At 40.7% G+C, this 24,602-nt stretch overlaps 3 protein-coding genes across 11 annotated transcripts in view; all 3 read left to right on the top strand.

The window, feature by feature from the left end:
* Positions 1-1,905: 1,905 nt before the first annotated feature.
* On the top strand, positions 1,906-6,098 carry LOC111658697 (retinol dehydrogenase 13). Its single transcript, XM_023411313.2, has 7 exons — positions 1,906-2,093; positions 3,275-3,393; positions 3,511-3,666; positions 3,757-3,861; positions 4,003-4,215; positions 4,401-4,502; positions 5,600-6,098. The coding sequence occupies exons 1-7, from the start codon at positions 1,906-1,908 to the stop codon at positions 5,920-5,922; spliced, it is 1,206 nt and encodes a 401-aa protein (XP_023267081.2). The 3' UTR covers positions 5,923-6,098.
* Positions 6,099-8,384: 2,286 nt separating this feature from the next.
* On the top strand, positions 8,385-12,735 carry decr2 (2,4-dienoyl CoA reductase 2, peroxisomal). 3 transcript variants are annotated; one of them, XM_087175374.1, is made up of 11 exons: positions 8,385-8,599; positions 9,126-9,162; positions 9,274-9,375; positions 9,539-9,607; positions 10,139-10,190; positions 10,295-10,430; positions 10,875-10,999; positions 11,333-11,426; positions 11,504-11,608; positions 11,967-12,155; positions 12,377-12,735. In XM_087175374.1, exons 3-11 carry the CDS (start codon positions 9,275-9,277, stop codon positions 12,409-12,411), a joined length of 906 nt encoding a protein of 301 aa, XP_087031500.1. In that variant the 5' UTR covers positions 8,385-8,599; positions 9,126-9,162; position 9,274; the 3' UTR covers positions 12,412-12,735. The 3 variants fall into 3 exon arrangements, with proteins under 3 accessions (XP_087031500.1, XP_023266961.1, XP_023266963.1); XM_023411193.2 differs by lacking the exon at positions 9,126-9,162; XM_023411195.2 differs by lacking the exon at positions 9,126-9,162 and having other exon boundaries at positions 8,386-8,599; positions 11,967-12,219.
* A 985-nt stretch (positions 12,736-13,720) lies between these two features.
* Positions 13,721-24,602, top strand: part of rab11fip3 (RAB11 family interacting protein 3 (class II)) — a 28,961-nt gene continuing 18,079 nt past the window's right edge. For 5 of the 7 annotated variants that reach the window (XR_002761017.2, XR_015437573.1, XR_015437572.1 and 2 more), the window contains exons 1-2: positions 13,722-16,729; positions 22,781-22,874. Coding sequence is in view for 3 of the 7 variants with exons in the window: in XM_023411279.2 (XP_023267047.1) it covers positions 15,077-16,729; positions 22,781-22,874 (1,747 nt within the window). In the remaining 4 variants the exon portion in view is untranslated. Of the gene's footprint in view, positions 16,730-22,780; positions 22,875-24,602 lie in introns of all 7 variants that reach the window. The other 2 variants (XR_002761016.2, XM_023411281.2) reach the window with 2 other exon arrangements.

Raw genomic sequence — 24,602 nt, 5'->3', positions numbered from 1 at the left:
CATGGGCACCCGTGCAAGTCTGATTTAATTCTTGCTATCAACCCCAATCAACGTGTCTGTTAATTGATGAGTAATAGGATCTCATGAGATTATTGGAGTTATATTTGCTGTAGCTGATTTCATTATTAGCAGAAGTTGGAGGAAAGTGGAATCAGTTTAAAATAATCTTACAGATGGGACACTTGATTCCCAATCACACCCCTGCCTGTAGATGAGTATGAATATGTAGCTCACATTAATAACTTTAAAAACGTTTCCTTGTCAACAATCCAACTAAATCCCTGGAACATTTTTGCAACATTTGGTTTGAACAGCAGGTACTTAAACTTTGAACAGAAGGAGAGATTTTTCACTTTGGAGAACATGTGGAGTAACATTTAGCATTCAGGCAGAAAAAAAAAAAGGATTGAATTCAAAGCAGCCTGCTCATGTACAAAGCTACACCCCACCTTCACACCTCCATGCATTGGTCCATAATAGCCTCTTTCTGTCTTACTTTAGCTCTCTCCTTCCTCTGCCTCTTTCACTTTCTCAGTCACTGGTTCCCCAGTGGAAGAATGACTTTCTGACTGCAATCTCAACAGCAGAGCTATTTCGCATCTTTCCTCTTTTTTTTCTTTTTTTTTTTACAATCCAAAAACAGAAAAAGCAACTCACAGCCACATCACCCTCTCCCACTGAACATAGTCATCTCCTCCTCTGCAGACTCCTCCTGTAACACCCCCGATATCTCATCCTTGGCTTCTATTCCATTTGGTTCTCATGACATTTTTACCATTTTTCAATATGTGCGTGTGAATTGCAGTCTGGGATTTGTCTAGAATATGACATTTATCTCAGTATTAAAAAAACAATACAGTAGATGTACAGTATTCCCTAATGACACATCTCAAAACTAAAAGCAACCAGAATTAATTGTTGAGATGTTTCTGAAAGACTTACAGAAAACACACACACAAACCAGTTCACCACTGATCTTCAGCGTGATTTTTCAGGTGAATTACTCTTGATAAACAATAGCATTCAGAGTCTTAATGTGGTTTGTCGTTTATTTATATCATATTATATATTCCGACACAAAGTGCATTACAGAGGCATAGAAATGTAGAACAAATAACACATTTGGAAGACATTAAATGCTTAAAAGAGAATAAAGAAAGTAACAAAGCACAAGCAAAAAGAAGCAAATAAATAGTTCAAGATTAAAAAGACAGAATTTACAGAAATTTAATGGAAAGTCACAGCAAACAATAATGTTTTAAGCCCTGATTTAAATGTGCTGACAGGTGGGGAGCATAAAACTAAAAGCTGTTTCACTGTGTTTGGATCCTGGGAAAACTTGGTAAACCTGGATGCTTTGTAAGATAGTCTACAAGTAAATCAGAAATTAAGCCATTTAGTGCTTTATAGACAAGTGAAAGGCTAATAAAATCTGTCCTTTGACACACAGGAAGCCAGTGCTGTGCATTAAGGACTGCTGTGATGTGCTCCACTTTCTTGGTGTTGGGGAAGACTCTGGCAGCAGCATTCAGGATGAGCTGCAGCTTTCTGGTTGATTTTCTTTCACTGAGACCTGTCAAGGCACCATTACAGTAGTCTAGCCTGCTGAAAAGGAACGTGTGAATACGTTTTTCTGTATCTTTTTTTGGACAGAAATCTTTTCATTCTTGCTGTGTTTTTAAGGTGGTAGTCTGATTTTGTAATTGTCTTTGTGGCAGATTAGTTACAGTTACATACAAATCCCATGCAGCAAATTACAAAAAAAACACATGTGTGAGCTGATGCTTGTTTTAGAGCTTTGTACATACAGCAAAATATTACCCTGAAGGCAAATTGTAAAAACGGAACTACATTTCCCATAATGCCATTGGGTTTTTGCTCTTCGCGGTTGGTCAGGACTGGTTGATGACGGTAAAACTATGCGCGCGTAACCTTGTGCTACAGCACAGAATTCCTGTCAAATCAGCTGTGGAACCAGCGTCAACACATTTCGATGTTATAGTTTGTCGTCAACATTATTCCGGAGCCATGAGCAAATATATTTTACCAGTCTCTGTGTTTGGGACAGTGTTTGGAGGCGCTGTTTTACTGAAGTGAGTAGCTCTTCATAATGTGACGTAAGGCCACTGTATCATGATATTTCACACTGTGTTTATGTGCTGATACAAATATGCTGTGAAGTTGAGAGTCGTTGCCTGGGCACAATATGTTCAACACCTATATCTAATGCATTCAATACACAACAACCCTGCTGCACTTCTGTGTGGCCCATAACATTCACTTAACTCAGTCTTAACCTGGCTGCTGTTGTACTGCAGTGAACTGCTGTATATTGTAAGGTAGTCTAATTATGTTAAGTTATTAACCTAGTAGTATTTTTTTCCTCCCATGGTGAGAGGACAACATTAACTGCTACTTAACAATTGAGTACAACAACTCAACAAAGTACAGACTCATTGGCCCAGTTCTAAAGATGGATATGCTTCACAAATGCAGCATATATAACAGGGTCATTGTACCAGACCGAAGAGGCTGTGAGGGTTTTCATAATATTCTGTTCACACTTAATAAGGCTTGTGTTTATTTAAATTATGGGAATTCTTTGTTCTTCCATGTGTTATCTTACTTAATGAGATAGAACAACGTGACATGATGAGCCACTTTAGTCGACTTGAGGTCAAGTCCAGGACAAAATGCATGTTGGTCAAAATCAGGACCAAATGTTTAAGATGAAGCAATAAAACTGGCCAGATTCACCTGTGAGGGGTTACTATTAACCCTTTTCCTCCCCCTCTTGTGCAATGTACAGTATTCCTATGATGGATTGTTAGATCACACCAATTTTGCTGTGTGGTAACTTGATTAAACACATAAATATAGAAGATATATGCAAGACTGAAATACTGAAGGACTTAAGACTAGATTTTGACACAGGGACTCTATTGAAGACTAAGTTATAAAGTAGGAACAACTTTAAAGCTCCAACACACCCAGAGTGAATCCACACAGGAGTTTTCACTTATTGCTGATTAGACCTCTTCGCTTATGTACAGAGTTTGGTGACATCAGCCTGACTGGAGGTCTAATCAGCCAATTATTGAAAACACCTGTGCTGGACATTTAATATCAGTTGATATTGGGCTGCTGGGCTGCATATTCCCAAACACATTAGACTGAGAGAAATCCACCCGGTTTTGATGTTGAACTGGGAGGTGTTACAATCTCATGTGCCTAAATAAAACTGCACTGCACTTTGTTTTAATTCCTCCCGTAGGAACCATGTGACTGGAGGCCGGTGTCCTAGTAAGGCTACTGTTACTGGAAAGACTGTGGTTATAACAGGAGCTAACACGGGCATTGGGAAAGAGACTGCCCAAGAGCTGGCCAAGAGAGGTGTGCAGAAAACATGATGTCACTCTCATTTGGTGCATGTAGGCACAATATCAAAAATCTTAAGCGGTTATTCTGTTCTTGCTGACACACTCCATTTCCCGTTCCCTACATCGTCAGGGGGCCGGATCATTATGGGATGTCGCGACATGGAGAAGTGCGAGGCAGCTGCAAAGGAAATACGAGGGAAGACCCTGAATCCTCATGTTTACGCCCGTCACCTTGATTTGGCCTCCATGAAATCCATCCGAGAGTTTGCAGAGTCAGTCAAAAAAGGTGAGGACACAAAACATATCGTGTGCTCAATAACAGAAATGAAGCAGAGTCAGTAACAATTTGTTGAATATGATTTTTATTGTCTTGTAGAGGAGCAGAGAGTGGATGTTCTGGTCAACAATGCAGGGGTCATGAGATGTCCAGCGTGGAGGACAGAAGATGGCTTCGACATGCAGTTCGGAGTGAATTACTTAGGTACTAGAATGAAAACAACAGGCAGATTAAGACAGATAGTGCTGTCTCTATAAAAAAAATAAATCTAAACAATCTTTACATTACTTAAGCTCTCCCTTATTCCATCACTACCTGATTTCGATAGTTTCTCTCTTCCTCCAGGCCACTTCTTGTTGACAAATCTACTGCTGGATAAGTTGAAAGAGTCCGCCCCCAGCAGAGTGATCAACCTGGCCTCACTCGCCCACATCGTTGGAAAGATTGACTTCGAGGACTTGAACTGGGAGAAGAAGAAGTTTGATACCAAGCAGGCGTACTGTCAGAGCAAGCTTGCCAATGTTCTGTTCACCAGAGAGCTCGCCAAGCGATTACAAGGCAAGTCTACTGGCTGTTGCATATGTGGGCATGTGTGGGAGGGAGTACGGCCCAGGTTCTTGTTTGTAATTGGCCATTGGATATATATTTTTAAACAATGCTGTGTGTGTGTGTGTGTGTGTGTGTGTGTGTGTGTGTGCGTGTGCGTGTGCGTGTGCGTGTGCGTGCGTGTGTGCTTGCAACAGGCACAGGAGTCACAGTGAATGCTGTACACCCAGGCGTTGTTGCCACGGAGCTCGGGAGGCACACCGGTTTGCACCAATCACAGTTCTCGAGCTCTGTGCTCAGTGAGTATCCTGCTTACTTATTGGATTCCGAATTTAGAGTAATCGATAAATCCAGTCAGGTTCTGCTTACCTAATACATATGCAACAGTAAGCTTAGGCCGTACAGATTCTGATATGTGGCAATGGTCTCAGTGAACTTTCTACACTTCTCTTCTTGTTCTGGATAAATAAGCAGAACCTCAAAAATAACTCGCAACATTTCTGCAATACCACCTTGCAAAAATACTCCATTAAAGTGAGAGTCCTGTTCTGAAAATGGTACTTGATTAAAAGTGCATGAGTATTAATAATGAAATATACAGTGAAATGTAATGATACAATACTATTATATATTTTATTGATACACAATAACAATGATACACAAAGGAGCAACAAGTGTTTAACTGTTGTTGTTGGTTGAGGTGCAGCTAATGTTTAACCACGTGATAAACTGTTGAGTAGTTTCACGCATTGTAATTTATAAACTCATTTAGATTTTGTATGTAAAATCTTAATGCATAAAGTAACTTCTAACTAAAGCTGTGAAATAAATGTGTGAATTTAAAACAAAATCAGTATTACAAGAGTTCTACTTCACAGCTACATGTTCCACATTATATCAGCCGAAAAATTCTATTACAGTTTAAATAAAACCTCTGAAATCTGAACTCACAGTGCTCCCATTGCTGTTGCCGCGACAGCTTCTCTGTACTCTGTTCTGGGAATTGGCGGATAGATTTTTCTTTTCTTTTCTTTTTTTTTTACTCTGCAATGATTATATTTTTAATTACATGATACACTCTGGGGTAATAAACAACCTCCACTGTGAGGAGAAAAGCGTCTGGTATTGAGATCATTTACAGTCAGTGAAGAAGATAATAAAAATTCACAATACAACATGTGCGAATACAACGTGTGATTTAGATGTGAAACGTAACTGAATGTAATTGATGCACCTTCTTGTACGTGTTTCATTTAGTCATTTTCCAGAGAAAACAGAATGGTTCCAGTTACTACTTGAATTTGTACTTGACATTGGTCATTTAATGAAATACAAGTATTTCATTGGAGCATTAAACCATCAAAACTTCTCTGTGGACCCCCACCCCACCCCACAGGTCCCTTTTTCTCTCTGTTGGTGAAGAATCCAGAACTTGGGGCCCAGCCGAGCATCTACCTGGCCGTGTCTGAGGAGATGGAGGGTGTGACGGGACGCTACTATGATGTGATGACAGAAAAGGAACCAGCGCCCCTGGCCCTGGATGAGGAGGTAGCTCGTAAGCTGTGGGAGGTCAGCAGCAGGCTGGTCGGTCTGGAGGAGGAAGGACAGACCGGCAAGTCAAACCCTCCAGCGGAAGGCCAGTGCAAAGCTGCACAGACGGACCCAGTGCAAAAACATGGACGCAGCCCAGGACCAGCTGTCAGTGCTGTGGGGCTGTAGGTCGGCTCTGGCCTCTGGGCCAGTAGGAAATAATGGACGTCTATGACTTCAGCTATGCCAGGCTCATTGCAACAATTATCTGTCTGTGATTCTGGTTGTCTGTATAATGGAAGTTTTTTGTACATGCCTTTATGTTCCTGCATCAGGATATGTCTTTAAAACATGTACAACAAGCAGCCTTTGACAATGGACTTTTGACTCGTTCTTGCTTATGCCTCTGCGCTGGTGACAGAATTCTTGGGTTGTCCCTCGCTCTGTCCGTCCCATTCTCATTAACACGATATCTCAGTAAAGCCTTGAGGAAATTCCTTCAAATTTGGCACAAATGTCCACTTGAACTAAAAAATGAACTGATTAGATTTTGGTGGTCAGAGGTCAAGGTCAGGGTTATCTTAACAAAGAACAGTTTTGGCCTCTTGAATTTGATATCTCAAGACCACCTTGAGGGAATTTGTTGAGATTTCGCATAAAACATTCACTTGGACAGATGAGCTGATTAGAATTTGGTGGTCAAAGGTCAAGGTCACTGTGACCTCACAAGCCACGTTACCAGCCATAACTCACAAATTCATACACAATTTGATTCAAATGTCTATAAGGATAAAATTAAGTGGTGAAATTTTATATCCAAATGGTCAAAGGGCAACATCACTGTGACATCATAATGTTCTTTAAAAACACCTCTGGATATTATTCAATGCTTAAACTCAGCAAGGGGAGAATGTGACCAGATTTCCTGCAACTAGGCTGGTTGGCAGGAGGCATATAAACTGCGAGGCGGTACTTCTAGTTTTTCTTTTAAAAAGAGAGTATGTATCTTTAAATGGACATTTGAGATTTCTAATTCTGCTAAAACTGCTATTTATTGTTATGTGTATGGTATGTGGGATTAAAACTGAAAGGGGCTCATCTTATCTTAAAATAACCAAAACATTTAATTAAAAATCTCCACCATAAAACATGAATATTTAAACTTTTTTCATCCGACAACTTTTCTACAATATAGTTTTCTTTCACTCCTAAAAATCACATCACACATAAGCACAAACAGTATTTAGCCCCTATTTTCAAATGATGTTTGAATCTAGTCTCTGTAAATTTGAAGTAGAAGTGTATTTATAGTAGGAGGCATTCTTCTGCAACATCACTGTAGGTGCACAGACTACTGCAAATGGTTTTTCTTTTTGTGGATTCAAGCAGAAAATGCTGACATATAGTGCCATCTGGCTGCCAAGCATTAAAATACAGGTGCCTGGGAGCTGATCCGCATAAACCTTTTATTCAAATGGCCTTAGTTATTTTTGCATAATCTTTCTTTTTTTGTACAGATTATGTGTACATTGGTGCTGACCATTTTCTTAAGTATTCAGTTGTTTTAGATTTTTGAAAGTACTTTTCTTTGAAGCCATTGATTTAGTTTAGTTAAACATGGTATAAAAATCAATTTGCAGAGACTTAGACCTTACTTACTTTACTTATATACTAATAATCGATTACAGAAAACGTGGCCTATTTTCTTTTTTTTATCATTGCATAGTATCCTGATGCAGACACTGTAGATCACTTTACACTTACAACTGCTTTACCATACAATCATATTATAGCCTTTATAATCTCGACTAAAAAATAAAGACACTGCAAATGGATTTCCATACTAACATACACATTACTAAGGAAGTTTGACAGGCATAGTCAAAATATAAAACAGTATAGTATGAAAAAAATGTCAGTAATTGTGGTTTCCTGGCAAAAGTGGAAAATATTGGCATGGTCCTTTGAAGTTAAATTTGTGTTTAAAAGAGTCTAAGCATCCATTAAATGCACCTCTGTAAAAAGAAAATCAAACCAATCAAGTTACAAAAGCACTCATCTTATATTTCTGATTCTCCCCAGCATGAATCTGCAGTCATGCAGCCTAAGTGCAGAGGATGATATCCATCCCAAAAGTCTTTGGGATCCATTGCATAGGGCTTTTTCCAACAGTAAATCCCAAAGTACTGATCAATATTGTCCACTCTCTGTTCCAGTGCACACTGATCGGCCCAAACCTGAAATGATACACCCTGGATCGTTTATTTCAGTGTTAGTTTACCGGAGAAAACCCTTTCTGGTGCCATCCTAGAAGATGATGAGTATTGGAGATGAGCTACAGAATCACAGGATTTTCCTTTGCTCCCTGGACTGAAAAGACCTTTACAGTCTCTTGAGCAGGTTGTTGACTGATCTGGTTTCTCCCTCTAGCATGGATCAAATCGATCCTGACCTCTAAAGTTTTGGACTCGCAGTATTTTCTGAATTTTAACGCTGTTTAATATGTAAATTCTCCCTATCATTACATACTGTCTCTTAAACAGACAAAAAAAAAAAAATAAAATAAAACGTGTGGAAAGCGAGACATTCGTGCTCTTGAACACGCAGGCACGAATCAGACGGACTTCATTGCCCACAATGCATCAGTGAAGGACACCGAAAAAGTAAACGTCCAAAGTACAAATAGTTCCTGCTGAAAAAAAAGAAACATTTTATGGGTGAGGAATAATGTAAAGTTACCTCATCAGATTCAGATAAGACCTTCGTGTGCAGGTCGTGTGTCACCGAACAGGAGTTGGACGCTTCTTTCTGCACTTCAACAAAACTAGCTTGTTTTCTTCAGCAGGAAATACCACGGCAGCTACATGTTAGTACCGACATATTTACATAACAGCGTGCTGTGTAAAGCGGTGGATTCATTTAACTTAGTCTGCAGTAGATTTAATGAATGTCAGTTGCAGTGCTGTGATGTGAAGCAAAAATACGAATCAAAAATACCTTTCACTGAGTTGGACTGACGGTCTGTGTCACTGCAATGCAGTTTTTCGTAGTTTGGCATCATGATTTTTGTAACTCTTCACCTTGCCACAAACTTATGTTGATGTTCCGTCATGACCTCGAGTAACTTGACAAGTAATGTAGAAAATTACTGATACAGTATAGTGCTTATTGGCATTCAGTTTTATACTACTTTTACACTGTAAGTGTGATTGACCTTAAATTCTGCAATGCTTTGGAGGGTACGTCACAAAAATCACGACAGCGTGTCAGCAGCAGTACAAATAGTAACACGTAGATTCTTATGAACAATGACGAAAAAGAGAGTTAAAACAACCTTTTTAGATGAATTTGAATATCTGACAATTCTAACAAAAACAATCATTATTATCTAGATCCAGACTGCTGCAGCAGGTTACTGTATTTTGTAAGGTATTTCTGCTATTTTGTGCAACTCCTGTATTTATAGACCATTCAAATTCTAGATTTAGATGATGGTATTGCCGGTGTGTTTGCATCTACCTGACATGCATTATTTATCAGCATGGCAGGTCCGCAGAAAAAGGGAGAACCGCTGCCAGAAGATGTGGGTACAGATGACTGCCTGACTTCATACACACACATCTACAGTCCAGATTTACTAAAGTAAGCATGAAAACATGTGATTTTGGATGAATTTCCCATCACCATTACTGATTGATTTACTGCATTTCACTGTAGTTGGCTCTGTGCAGGACTACTTTTTGTTCACTTGTCACTCTAATAACTGCATAAGGTGACCTTTGAGGATTTGCACTTTATTTTTCAGGGATCAGGTTGCTTTCATCACAGGTGGGGGATCTGGAATTGGACTCAGAATAGCTGAAATCTTCATGAGGTGAGAGGGAGTGCCAGATTATTTCTCCATAACGTCCGTCATAAATCTGTAACATGGAAAGTAATTTCATAATTCTGTGTCAGAATTATGAAATTACTATTAGTCTTAAACAGCAAAATGTGTGAGGGAGATGGTATGTAGGTGCACTTTAAACCCTCGAGTTGTGTTATCTGCTAGTCAGTTTCATCATTTTGCTTGAGCTTGTGTGACAAAGTTGAAATAGTTAAATATTAAACTAATGTGGCAAAAAATTGTTTATCTTTTATAAAAATCAACACCTCATCTTGTAACTTAATGTCCTGGCTGTTCATAGTGCTGACTGCCAGATTTGTAGACTTCAGGCTCACCCCTAAATGTTCTTGGCTCTAACATTTACTTCATCCTTCATTTTTTACGTTGCGTCCCCTGTTTCCTGTTCTCACCTTCTGTCCTACTTGTCTTGTCATCAAGTTACCCCCGCTGTCTCTGTGTTAGCCTCACACACGCAGGTATCCTTGTTCATATCATATTTCACTCTCTTCTTTTTCTCAGGCACGGCTGCGACACAGTGATTGCCAGCAGGAACTTGGACAAGCTCAAAGAGGTTATTCCTCTTGCACAATTTCCACAATCCTAAAAGATGTATGTTAAACCATTACTAAATAGTAATGCGCTGGCCTCATGTGATGTCTCTGTGTGTCTCTCTAGGTCGCTAAAAAGCTGTCTGCTGTGTCAGGACGCCGCTGTCTCCCTTTGTGTATAGATGTGCGGCAGCCTGAGAGCATCGCAGCAGCTGTGGATGAGACACTGAAAGAGCTGGGCCGTGTAGACATCCTTATTAACAGTATGTGACCTCTTAATCACAAGTCTAAAAAAATATGTGTTTTTGTGCTGGTGATTAATGCGTTTGCGGTGGGAGCAGTCTCTCACCCATTAGCTACTTGTCATTCTACAAGGCATCCTGCTAACATAGGTACTGAGATATTTTAAGGTGTCTGTAAGGTGAAGCAGGTGCACATGTACTTTGAACAAAGGGCAAGTGTGTCGTTTAATCATCAACTGTTCTGATGCTGCATCTATCATTATCTTCTATGTTTGCAACCTACTCGCTGTTACATACTGTTACATCACTACAAGATTATTATTAGTTGTCAAATCAAATTCAGATTGCCTATGCAAGGTGAAAAAAAAAAAAGCATTCATGAAAAATTCAACTCCTTTGTCTGTGTATAGGATTTCTTTGTTCGGTGGTGTGTCATAATTTTGGCCCCGGTGCTGTTTCTGGCAGATGCTGCTGGAAACTTCCTCTGCCCGGCTACGGCGCTCTCCTTCAATGCCTTCAAGACGGTCATGGAGATAGACACTATGGGGACATTCAACACCAGCAAAGTGGTTTATGAGAAGTGGTTCAAGGTACAATGCATGTTTTCATCTGTCTGTGTGACACAATATTCCTTAACTTCAAGTTAAGGAGCTATAGATAAATTGTTTACTGCCCCACAGCACATAATTGATGATAGTACTGTATCTACAGGAAGATAATTAGGTAGTTGATCAATAACTTTCAGTCAGATTCACTTTCTGCAATTCCCCCTGATCACCAAAAGAGGACAGTAAAGATCACAGATTACTGAATGCCGCCTTTTTAGCTAAATGGGAGTTAAATGGCAGCCTCTGCCCTCTGAAGCTGTTTTGATCATTTACGTATTGCATTGATTTCGAGCCTCCCATCATTTGTGGGCGCAGGATCACGGTGGCAACATAGTGAACATCTCTGCAACACTGGGCTACAAGGGGCAGGCCCTCCAGGTGCATGCTGGCTCTGCGAAGGCTGCAAATGGTAAGAGCATTTTCAGTGTTACGTAACGGCTTCCAAATGAGAATCTAATGAGTCTCTGCTGCCTCTGCTGTCCTCAGATGCCATGACTAAGCACCTGGCTGTGGAGTGGGGGCCCAGTGGGGTGAGAGTCAATTCTGTGGCGCCAGGTCCTATCTCTGGCACAGAAGGATACCGCAGACTGGGTAAACACTATGTTCACTTAATGGTTCATTTAATGCTCTTATATTAAACAAGCAGTCCTGTATTATAAGCAATGGTTTGATCTCTTACAGTATGCGACGATTTCATAAACAACCCTCAGAAACATTTACAATCGGGGTGATTGAAAAATAATTGTAACAATAAATTGTGTAATTAGACTTGTATATAATTAATATTGTTAAATAACACCCGTGTGTGGAATTTGACGGACAGTGCTAGTTAAATGGCAAATTTCGGGGAACGTCAGACAGAAAACATTGGGCCCCTCGGATGCGTAGCATAACAGTGTAAGTAAGAGTGTCTGGTAACGCTTTTTTTTTTTCATTTTAAACCTCTCAGGTGGCCCCAGAGGGGAGGCTGCTGGTGCCTTCCAGTCCATTCCTCTGCAGCGAGCAGGCAACAAGACAGAGATGGCCCACTGCACTCTTTTCTTGGCCAGCCAGGCATCGTCCTATGTGACTGGAGCCGTCCTGGTGGCTGATGGCGGGGCGTGGTTGACCTCCGCGAATGACGTCTCCATGCTGTTGGGTATAGCCACCTCTAAATCCGCTAAACTCTGAAAAGGGGCTCTCCTGTCCTCCTCCTGACCCAGGTGTGTAGGAGGAGGTGCAGCTTGAGGTCCATGTGGAGAGACAGTATATGATTGAGAATGAAGTGATTGTGTTGTGGATTGTGTCTTCTCAAAGTTTAAATGACAGGAATACAATATGACACATATTAATCCACTTGTCTCTCTTATCTTCTTTCAGGTTATTGGTCATCTGAAAAGAAAAGAGACAAGTAAATGCTGAAAACAAATGGGTAATTTAGGGGCCACCTGCAGAACTGATATGCTCCATGTACAGTGTTTGTGGTGTATCTCACCCACTGCTGTCTGAAGAGTGTGTTGGAGGAGTTGAACACTAACATGCTATACTTATTGTATTATATGTTACAATCTTAGAAGTGGATCAACCTATATAACAATTATGGGACTTTTCAACATCTACAGTGCCATGTATTATACAGTAATCATGCTTTTCTTGTACAGTCGTGTTTATCACAAGCCATTTCGTGTGGTTTCTCAGTACCTCTCATTCATTAATAAAACTTTTGTATAATTAGTTAATGATGACTACAGTTTGCATTTACCATTGCAAGTCATTTTTCTTTCTTTTTGTGGTAAAAAGATCCAACTTCCTTGGCTATTGAAGTTTGGATCATACCTGTAGAATGAAACTGACTGTTTTCAACATTAGTGAGATGGATTTTATTTAGTGTTATCCAACTGGGGTTCAGGACTGTACATGTCACAAGTTGACGGAAAGAAAAAAAATACACACACACTTACACACACAAAAAACAAATATGATTACACAAAATTATCTTCTTGAATTTTCCCATTTTTTCCCATGTGAAATCAAGGATAAAGATCTGTGAAAATCCTACAAGTGAAAGAGTTTGAAAAGGAAAAAAATTGATTTTCACTTGTAGCTCATGTCCACCTGTGACTAGTGGTTGTAAGTATATGGTAATTCGATACAAGTCAAAATTGGTTGAGAGCCACCACTGAATTAAATGACCAATATGATGAAGCCTACAGTATGTAACTGCAAATCTGAAGAAAATCAATACCGCTGCAAGTCAGATGGGGGAGCCAAAACATTACAATTGCATCCATTAAACAATTTTCTCAAAATGATGAATCTCCTGTGTCCACATGAGTTGTCCAACAATATCATATTGGTTTATATGTTATGTCAGGAGTTATTAGAGCTTAAAGAAACAACCGTTTAACCGGTGGACCTGGCGGCTTCACAGACCACATCCACCGAATGAAATGCCATTGAGCAAAACAAACCCTGTTAGTTTGCCCCGCTCACTACACTGACCCCGAACATTGACCTCCGGCCGTTTCAAATACTGTCATTCTTTGACGTATGTGCGCAGGTGAGTGTTTTGTATGTTGGCCACGAGCCTTGTGCATAAACACAAATCATAAGGTGATAGCTGGTAGCTGCCATAAAACCAATGATACTGCGGGGTATTTTGTACGCTTGCGTGAAACGTCAGTGGTGTGTATGCGGCTGGAGGAGGAGGAGGCGGCGGAGGAGGATGGGACACTGCTGATGCTGATGCGAGAGCTTTCGGTGTCTGTGATCAACATCGGTAGACTGACCGCTACATGATGGAGCTTATTCGTCTAATTTAATACTCCTTTTCGTTTCCTTGTGGGTTTTCGACCACAGCCGCTGGGACAGATGTGTGTTTTGAGACGAGAATAATAAAGGAATTCGGGGTCTCGTCTCGTCACTCGTCTGGCCTGTCTTGTGACTGACACAGGTGGATTGCTGCTGGAAAACGGAATCGAAGTGAAGACATAATATTGGACTATAACAGAGGCGGCAATTCCCGCAGCTACGTCTTGAACCGTGGAATATTGAAGCTGAGACATTTGGTTTAATTTCACTGAGAGGGGTTGGTGGGGGGGGTGGACCGTTTGGCTTGTTAGCTAGCTAATAGGCTAATTTCGCTAGCTAGTCAGTTAGCAGCTTTCCTGGCCAATGGCACGGAAGAAGTGGGATGCTCGAAGGAGGAGTTAATGTTAGTTGCTAGCATAAATTCATTTGAGGAAAGACAGTCGGCGATATATGTAGTAAACCGCCTTGTAATGAGAGATTTAAAATGAACGGTACAGCTAGAGGTTAATTCATGTTTGATTAGCGCTGGTCACATCGTTTCCTCGCCGCACTGTGTGCTCCTCGGCAAATTAGCTTGCGATGGATAAAATCAGATAATCGGCTAAGAAAGCTAATGTTGACAAACACTGGTGACTTAACGCTTTAATTTATGCTGTTTCAAACGGTCTCGTTGCCAATGATGCTGTCAGTAGTGTTTGACAGTTGAGCTCTGAGACTTTATTTCGGTGATTTATTAGCTTTCAGGCCGAAGTGAAGTATGTTGACGTTGGATGTGCTGAAGCTGGAACATTTGGCAACAACCAGGAGCGGGTCTGCCATGACAGAGAGGGACATAGTGAGTCAAAACACACTTGCATCAGTATTATATCTGCTAAGGCTAAGAAATGAATATGACTTTTGAGTTTAGGTAACATTGTTATTGAGGTGTGGACGGCAACCACTGAAGCGGAAAACAACAAATACAGCAATTTGTTACTCTGTTACCTGCCTGACATCGTTTCTGTAACCGACCGACTCTCTTAAAATGATCAATTTTGATTTACCTTTATGCAGTTATTTATAAAATCACAATAACTACCAGCATCTTTTAAATGTCAGAGCTAGACAATGCGTGTAGGAATTCCACACATTTATTTAAAGATTTCACAGAGAAAGTGTGGGGCCATTTAAAAACATGGCATTAAAATTGAAGAACTGGATCTTGACAACAGCAGTGAGATAAGACGTCAGCAGCTTTCACAAGTTTGCGAAGGGACACAGCCAATATAAATGGAACCGACAGTTCTCTCTGGCCCTTTGGGGCACACACAGTGGGAGTCAGACCAGCCATTTCCTCGTGGATTTCACACACTGGATTCAGACAATGGAGGTGTGCTTTGTCAAAACATGAGTGGCCAAACAGGTTTGGATTTCAGAGACGGTGACCAGGATCAAACATCCCAACAAAGTGAAGAAGAAAAGGTTTTCCAGGACAAGCCGGTAGAGTTGGACAACCTCATAAATATCTCTGATTTTTCTTGTGGAGATGTGAAATTTGAGGCCAATCAATCTTTAAACTGCAAAACCTCTCTCCATCGTACTCATCTAGAGGAATTGTCTTACACAGAAAAAACTGAGGGACCTGATGATATCAGTGACTGTACTTTATCATGGCTATTTCCTCCCAACCTCACTGATGTGGTTGGAAAAAACTTTGCCTGTGAGGAACTGAATGTGACACAGGAGGCCCTTCTTGAGGGCTCAAATGGCCTCAGTAGTCAGGCTGAGCTAATAAGCCTCAGTGTACCTGTCTCTCCATCAAAGATTTCCACAAAGAATTCCGAGGCCAACATAAGGGATCCATTTATGTTGGTAGATCTCTCAAATGACACCCCTTGTCTCCCCCCAGAGTCTTCAGGTGAGTTCAACCCACAGGGTGTCAGTGAGGAGCTGGTAGACCTGTCACAAGAGGAGCAGGCGGGTCTCCCTCCCTCACAGAGCAGGGAGACTTTGTCACCTGAAACTGGAGACAAAGGTTTATTCCCTGATCAAGTGACTGATCTGCCTGTAACCAGTAGCACTACCCTGGAAGGTTTGCCTGAGAACTGCTTCTCACAAAACCATGTCAGCACGCCACTGGAGTGTTTTGAAGGATCTGTGCCTTTGTTGGATTTAAAGGTTCCAGATTGTGACAGCAGTCTGAGCCTGTGCCCAGCCAGTCCTGCCTCTGTTATCTGCACAGGTGCGCTGTTACATTTATCAACAGAGGAGTCAGAGGTGGAACATGCAGGAGCTGCTGTAATTAGAAATCTGACTTCAGAGCAACAAGGTGAGAATGACTCATTTGCTCTGAGTTTGTCAGCTGAACCTTCATCACTGACAGTGCCTCTGGCTGAAGATGCCTTCATTGAGGGTAATTTCACCAGTGAGAGTTATTCTGTGGAGAATGTGTCTAAGGATTTGATGGAAGACAAAACTTGTTCTGAAGCCAAAAATCAGGGGAATGAGGCAATGGCTTTGGATCTGTGCTTAACTGCTGATGAGGTCCATGATGAGGAAACATGGGATTTGAAACCACAGGAGGGTGTGCAGGGTGGAAGTGTTCCAGATCCAACAACTGAACAGAGGGAAGAGGAGAAGGTGATAGACACTAACCAGCTGGAACGATCAGATTGTCATGAAATAGCCCCCTTTGATTTTTCAGTTCAGGACTTGAACACTTCTTCTCCTGAGGCTGGATGGACTAGTGAGCAAACTGTGGAGACAATTTCCCTTTCTAAGATGGTGGTAGATGACTCACTGCCAATGGTTTCAGCTGTGAGCACAAGAGAGGAAGATGTCTCCCCACTAAAAGCTGTATTCGACGCTTTAGACCAAGATGGAGATGGCTTTGTTCGGATTGAGGAGTTTATGGAGTTTGCTGCTGCCTATGGGGCTGATCAGGTAAGATCCCTTGTTTTCTGTTGATCCCCCCCCCCCAAGCAGGCAGCTACTGGGTAATGCATGCTGAGTGCAGTTCTTTGTAAAACCATATAAACCTCCATATACGTAAATGATTTATTATTGATTTTCCTGCTGCAGCTCGGAGAGTTTCCTGCAAAGAGTCTGCTTCATGCAGTCAAATCAAATTCATCTGGCTGATGTCGCTTTTACAGTGTTTCAAGTGGTTTAAGATCCAAATCTATTTTGTTGTTAGAAGTAAAGTCAGTAAATGCCAAGTTTAGTCATTTTGAATGATAGTTCTGTCAAAAACCAAAATTTACATATAGAGATTAGTGCTGTGGTGGGTATCATTGATATGACATCAAATATGAGTTAAAATGTTGTACATATAATGAAGCAGAGGTAACATGACCCGTGCTTGGGTGCTGTTGTGTTCCCCACAAAGCATCTCTCAACATTCAGTGTAATAGATTTGGCTAATGCTGCTGCATATTGTTAAAACCATGGCTGGATTAGTTTGTCGTCTATATTTGGTGAGTATTCAAGAGCGAGGATTTGGGTTATCATCGAGATAAGTCTGTCGAGCATATTGGCTGTAATGAATTCTGTCAGGCCTGGAACTCCTCCATATGTCAAATGACAAGCACTCATCTTTTTCCATTTGCATATCCCGTGGTTTGGGGATAATCTCATGTGAAATGGTTGATGATTCTCACTACACCCATGACACTCACCCATTTGTTGTATGTCACCCTTTGTAACAGGTCTTTAACTTTAATTTTGCAAGATAAGTTAGTAAGTTACAGGTCAAGAGGTAACGAACCATTCCTAAAAAAAAAATAAATAAATAAATAAAAAACTTGAAACCTAAACTTAAATCTTTTGAGTACTGTAGGTTCAGGTGGTCTCACCGAAAGTTAAATTCAGACCTCACACGCCCCTGAGTAAAAAATTACCTCAGTTTCTTTTCCTGTCAGACGTGCTTCTTTGTATGCTTGTTTACAGGAATCACACTGAGCTTCAGTAAGTGATCACACCAGTTGGAGTGCCCCACCGAGCATGTGTTAGATATCCTCTTCAACTCATGATGACTCTTTTTGTTTATAATATTAATCTTGTCACTTACAGCATTTCTAATCCATGTTTAAAATACTTCCCTTGTAGTTTTAAAATGTTGGTATTAGGTAGATTCAGGCAACATAATGAATTTAAGAATATTAACCAGCTTAATTTAAACTATTTTTGATGAACTTTGAACATGGCCTTTGGGTGAGCGTGGGTACTCCACACACAGAGCGTGGTGCTGGCTCACTAATGCTTTTTAATCCCTTCTCTCCCAGTTCAAAGCGCCTCTATTGCCCCTGATCTGTCCCGTGTCTAGCCGTAGATATCTGTGGCTCCCCAGGCAGGGAATTGTGAAGGATTAAGAGTAAAATGTATTTTCCTGAGTCAGAGGGACTTCATGGTTTGGGTGCTGTCCACCAACTGCCCATGACCTTGTTTTGAGGGACAAAGCGGGCTTTTGTCATGTTAGTCTAATGTAAATCAATTCCACCTGTTGTGTGACCAGGCGGCGCTAAAGGTGATACATTTACATGACACTGGTAGGTGATTTTATTTCATAGGTGTGGTCTGCTTGTTGTTATTCCATAATCTTTGGTTTCTGGTGGACTTCTCTTCCCTGGAACCAATGTTACAACCACTTCCTTTGGATCTCAGCTTCCTGACGGTTTCCTTCGACTGCTTTGCGTCTTTCTTTGTGTTTAGCTATCAGATATCTGCAGGCGCCAATATGTGCCATTACAGGAAGCTCCCCTTAGATTTCTGTCCTTCCATGATCAGAGACAGACAGAGGCTCTGGCATGTTTTGCCTTTTTTCATTTATAATGAATAAGCAGGCAGCAGACAGACTTATCTTCAGAATTTTTTGGAATGTTATATAATGCCTGTAAAAAGTGGATTTGGCATCCATTAACTGAACTCAAGGATCAGTGGGAAAACCAGGTCTGATCTAACAAGGCCCACACACAAACACACATTATGATTGTTTCTTTGCTGAGGTAGAAAAATGCTTCTCTCTTCTCATATCAGTTTGGAATACATGTGCTAATGTGTTTTTCATATTTGGATAAGCTTTACCCTGATATGTCCTTGTGTTTCAGTCATCTGGAGATAAAAGTGGTTTGAATAAGCGCCACGCCTGAGCGACTCTGATTAGCGAAATTTTACTGTGGACCATGATGGAAACACATGTATTTTAGCAGTGTGGTTGAGAATATACTGTTTCAAAAGGACATTCATAAATAACACATTGCCAGTAGGGATGTAAACAAATGGGGTTTTGGGGTTAAGCTCAGGGTGTCATATGGAGGTTTATTAGCAGGAATTATTTCAGATGGCATTAAACAATATTTGATATAGTTATTAATTTTTTTATTGTGTCTACAAACCTCACAGATCGATCTTTGTATTCTCTCTGCCAAGCCTTCCCCTTTGTGTTATTGTTTATATTATCAGTTTGGTTGAGGGCTATAGGAGCAGGCCTTACATGTGCACCTCTTTGCAAATGTCCCAGCAGTCTGTTACAGACAGCAGGAAGGTATTCATGAGCTATTTGCATGGATGTTCAGCTAGTGCTTGTATGCTAAGCATGCAAATGTTTGCTCCAGAATTATTCCAGGATATGATAGTGACCATGTGCATACACACACATAATGCATTGTGTGTTGTTTGAATATGAGAATCATATAATGTAGAATCTTAAAGGAGAATAGTTGAACTTATTTCAAGGAGCGAACTTAATACTCTGTTGGAGAAACGAGACACATCCTCACCCATCTGAGTTAATTCATATGTTCCTCTCTGAAGTCCCAGCACTTCCTCTTTCATTATATTAATTCACAAGTGCTGACTCTACCACTTTTTCTGTGAAACATTTGTCAATTATGAAACAGATTTACTAATTGATGGTTAATTCGTAGCCTGTAGTACAGATGTCAAATCATTGTCATGAAACCTTCTCTTTTAAAGTAGTTTAGGGATAATTCTTAACAACGTTAGGAACACTATGATCAGTTAATACTGACCTGCCGCTATCTGTGCAGGTACTACTCTGTAAGACGTTTTGATGAATAACAGTGAAAGAAATTGCTCTCAAAAGTGAAAAGTCCTGCAGGCATGTGCCAAATCTGTGAATTTAGTCATTGAATAGCTCTTTCCAACCACATCTGGTTTTGACCCTGATTCACAAAAGCTATACTGAACTGCATTGTGGTCGGGTCTCCCTTGACAGTCGTCACTCCCAACCCTGCTTTAGCCAGCCTCCCACCCCTCACCCGCTGCTTTTATGTACTGCCCCTCTAATCCACAATGGAATGTCCCATGCCCTGAAACGTCCCCTCTCTTGAGTTCACTTTAGTGTGCATGTGTTTTAATGTTTTATATTCAAAGATCATTCAGCCTTTTTTTTTTTTTTTTTTTTTTTTTCTGTTCGCTTTTTCCAACCCACTAAGTTTATGATCATGGTTATCAAAGTTTTGTTTCGGAACTATTGTGAAATCCCCTCCAGGCAAGACTCTCACCAAAGGGTATTCTTCTCCATGGGGTTATGCACAACAGTGGTCTGTGTGGAGGCGGTCAGGCGTGCCCCGGCACTGATTAGACACAAATACAGGAAACAGAAAAACCACAGTGCCTTCACTGCCCCGCTAAGCAGTGGAACTGACAGAGATGCATTTGAATTTAGTTTTTATCTCGGCCTTACCACTGTCTCTCAGGGCCGTGCTTGTTAGGTTCGCAATATTACATAATACAGTATTACTGATAATACTGTGAATTACATTTTCAAAAACAAAGACTAACATTTTGAATTAAGTGTTAAATGGCTAGAAAAGCAAAGAGTGACAAAAACAACAACGAGACAAATACTAAAATGTAAGTATTTTGATGAATAGTTGTTGAGTAATTTGCTAAAATGGGGACAGTTTTCCAGTTGAACAGCTGTGCAGAGGCTTTCCCAGGGTCTTGGGGGGCCAAATAACAACTGAACTGAAATCAAAGTCACCTATGGTTTTTAGGTTAGACCTAGGAATAGCCAACAGGCTCTGCTCACAAGACCTAGGGGGCCTGGCACTGCTGTACAGACTGAACAACTCAGATATAGGCCATGGATAGCTTCTGCAGAATAGTGGATTTACACTGCTATGGTTGCTTTGGCTGTCAAAGTCTTTTATAGGTGTTTAATTGAACTGTCAGTTTTTTTTTGTTTTTTTTTTTTACTGTAGAAGCAATAACAAAACGAATTCACTGCTTATTGTAACTGTTAAGTAAAAATGTCATCTGGACCACAGACACCCATATATTCCCCAGTCACACCTCGGTTTTCTCACCTCACTCAGCAGAGCTGTTTCTAAATGGCTGCATGGAACAAAATCATTTCCTGTGACCCATGATGTTCCATAGTGAAATGGTAAACTGAGGACTTTTATTTAAACACCACACCCACAGATTCCTTTTAAAAAAAAGTTCAATCTTTTGAAGGACCCTGTCTCTTCACCGGCCCTTCTTCAGCTTAGAGTATATAGCAAATCTACTGCATGGGAAGGTTTTACCAAAGCAGAGATGGGAGTGGGATGTACCTTGATTCCACATGCTAAACTTAACACCGCAGTGCTAACCACCATTCAGCGAGAACAGGCACTCCTCTCTAAATACAGCTGGGTTGAATTCACCGAACCCAGATCATAAGCCACAGGGGTTGTCAGAGTCAGTTTATTAAGAGTTTCAGCCCTCTCAGCCTCCTGAGTCGCAGCTCAGCGTTGCTAAGAAGCTCAACTTGTTTTTTCTTCTTCTGTGTAACCGATATAAAAAGTGTGGAAGTGAGAGGCTGCACACAGAACGAAAGTCTCAATGAAATGACCATGTTCACATTGTGTGCTTCCTTTCTCAAGGAATAAGTGAGGCGAAACCACAGAAACCACACCCGACATACTCTCACGCTCCCTCCCAGCTAATTCTGTCAGTGATACACGCCTGAAATTATGCTGTAATAATGGGTTAGTAATTTTGTGATGGACGACATTTGACTTAGTCTATTATTTGTGTAAAAAGATTTTGATTGCTCGGCGCCACCAATAATTCTGCAGATATAGGCCCATATCTAGTTCAAGGTTTAGGTCTTAGAGAGCCAGCTGACTAGATAGTAATCATTAACAAGTGCAATGTGCCAGGGAATTCGTACAGGTGAAGGTTCTCTCAGTACAGATCAGATTACATTTAATTTCACATACACTAGGAGTCAATTTTCAATCTTAAGAAATTGTTGATCCAAGGTTAACTGTTGTTTTTTTTAATCCTCCAAGGTCCTATGGTTACTGAGGCACACTTTCTCTTGTTGCCAGGTAACTGACTGTAGGAGCATACAGTATGTAGGTGCACTTACATAACCCATTTAACACTTGAGTGCAGCAGCATGTCTTTGCAGAAAAGGCGATATATTGCTTCACATTATGAGTGTACATGAATTCAAGTTTAGAGCAAAAAAAATCTGGTATTCGGGTCACAAAACCTCTCAGTAACATTTTTCTTTCTTATTTTTCCCTTTTTGTTTTTCTTATGATATACAGAAAGTATAAAGACAGTGCCCTGTGTACACTTCAAAATCCTTGTAAACCCACTATTGCATGTCAAAAGCTGCTTTTCCTCTGGAGGTCAGAAGTGTTTTATTGGTGGCTGTTTGCTCCTGTAAAAAAGTTGATGTAATTCTGTAGATGAACTGTCATATGAATGAAATGAACTTAGGAAATAGGTAGTAGTTTTGTGTATTTTAAGTTCAGATAAAGTCCTGCTTTGTTCTTTGGCCTGTGTTTTGCTTCTCCACTGAAGTCAGTAATCAAACATTGCAGCAAAGTCATTTGCCCTGGAAAACTTGCCCCTTACATCATGTATTACGTCGTCAAGGCAACCCAAATGATAGGGTTATGGTAGAAGGGTTTTTTTTACTATTGCCAAGATGAAATTAGATTTGAAGGTTGTGGTACTTTTATCTTTCAGGTGAAGGATCTGACCAAGTTTTTGGATCCCAGTGGCCTGGGAGTGATCAGCTTTGAAGACTTCCACCGTGGAATCTCTGCAATTAGCAATGGAGGTGAGTCATCAGATTTACTTATTTAAAACTTTTTACGTGTCCACAGTTGTTGAAATTACATATTTTTCTAGACTTGGTATGTCATGTGCCGCCTCATTTATTATTTTTCCCTTTTAAGTGTCACCTTTTTGTGGACTCAATCAACTTCTTTTCTAAGACGCTGGAGATAACAGATTTAATGATTTGTGAAGCCTACCTATTAAAAATATTTGGACATAATATGTCTTGCTTGTGCCGTGTGCAATAAATGTGATGCATGCTAAAATCTTAAAGTGTAATTACTGAAGTTTTTATATGTAAATGTAGAATTCCATTTGTAAAAACGTTCACCAGTCGTTTACCTAATTCTGCTGTAAAGAGTCCCTCAGTAGCAGTTTCTTGCACCTTCATTTAGTCTCCAGCATCTGGCTCCATCGCTCTGCATTCCCCATGGGGCCAAATATTGTTATCAACACAGTATGTTCACATCCATCGTTCAGCCGAGGTGAGGGATTTTGAAAGGAACGGCAGAAGACTGACCCAAATTCTTTGTAACGGGACTCAAAATGCTGTTATTCTTTCTTTAACCATTTTGGTGCCCTCCTGTTCCACTTTATGTTGAAAACTACTGTAAGTTGCGAGGAGTCATATACTGTATTTGCCTCTTTAAGTGCTCTTGTCTTGACAGTTATATCACCAGGTTTCTAAGGCCTAACCACAGTTGTCAATCTGATCCAAATATTGAATTGCCTCTAAATTTGAACCATTTTCCATGGTCACAACAATTAGTGAAATGTACACGATGTATCGACAGTTTACAGTACACGCTGGCTGTGTTGACATACTGTACAGGTTGTGATGATGTCACAGCAGTAGTGCGCTGTTTGCCTTGATCCACCCTGCGTATTGATTTGTGGAACTCTTTCCCAAGGCTTTCTGGGTTGCACAGCTCTGGTTACTCAGACCATTAATAAGTCATGCACTGGAAAGCATGAGATGCTCAGACACATGGGCTGATTGGTGAGTTTTTAGAGCAGGAGTGGCAGAGAGATGGGGTTTGGATAGAGTCCTATTCACCTAAATTATTTACTCTCCTCTCTTTCTGCCCTGTCTTCTCTGTTTCTCGCCTTCTGGTCACTAGTTGCAACAGTGTGTTGTCACATTGATAAAACACAGTTATTCCACATACGTACTGGACAAGTCTGTCAAAGAAGCTATGCTTTTATACATGCTGTATAATGCCACAATTCTTAATGTGAGGGCTATTTCACAGCTTACACAATCTGAAATAATTGGCTTCACAGACCGTAAATTAATGTCTTCACTGCACTCCACCTTCATTTTGTTCATTTTGGCAGCATTCGTTCGTGGAAAGGGTGCCTTTTTAATAAAGACAGGCCTGCCAGCTATGGAAATGCCTGATCCCCTGCAGTGGCTCTGGCATGTCTGGAACAAAAAAAAAAAAGTTGGTCTAGAAAATATCTGTGTCTGATATTTTGAGATTATGCCAGGAGACTGCCGGTGTGTCGCTGAAACAGAGGCTAGCTTCTCTCACACAGCTCCATTCGGCACACACTCATTTCACTTAAATGGGCTGCAATGTGTACGAATCTCGAAGAGCAACGGGTTGAATAAGACCAAGGGGAACAAAAACCCTTGGGTCTACTGGCAGCTTTTGAGAACACTGTTTGTGTTCTGTTCTCTCAGTAGGGTGCTATTCACAGCTCTGTTTACTAGATACAGGAGCCA

Source organism: Seriola lalandi, unplaced genomic scaffold (genome assembly GCF_002814215.2).
Source record: "Seriola lalandi dorsalis isolate HSWRI2012SDOR001 ecotype SW California unplaced genomic scaffold, Sedor1 jcf7180002054464, whole genome shotgun sequence".
Classification (NCBI taxonomy): Eukaryota; Metazoa; Chordata; class Actinopteri; order Carangiformes; family Carangidae; genus Seriola; species Seriola lalandi.
Note: the sequence above shows the minus strand (reverse complement) of the source record. Positions and strands in the feature narration are given on the sequence as shown.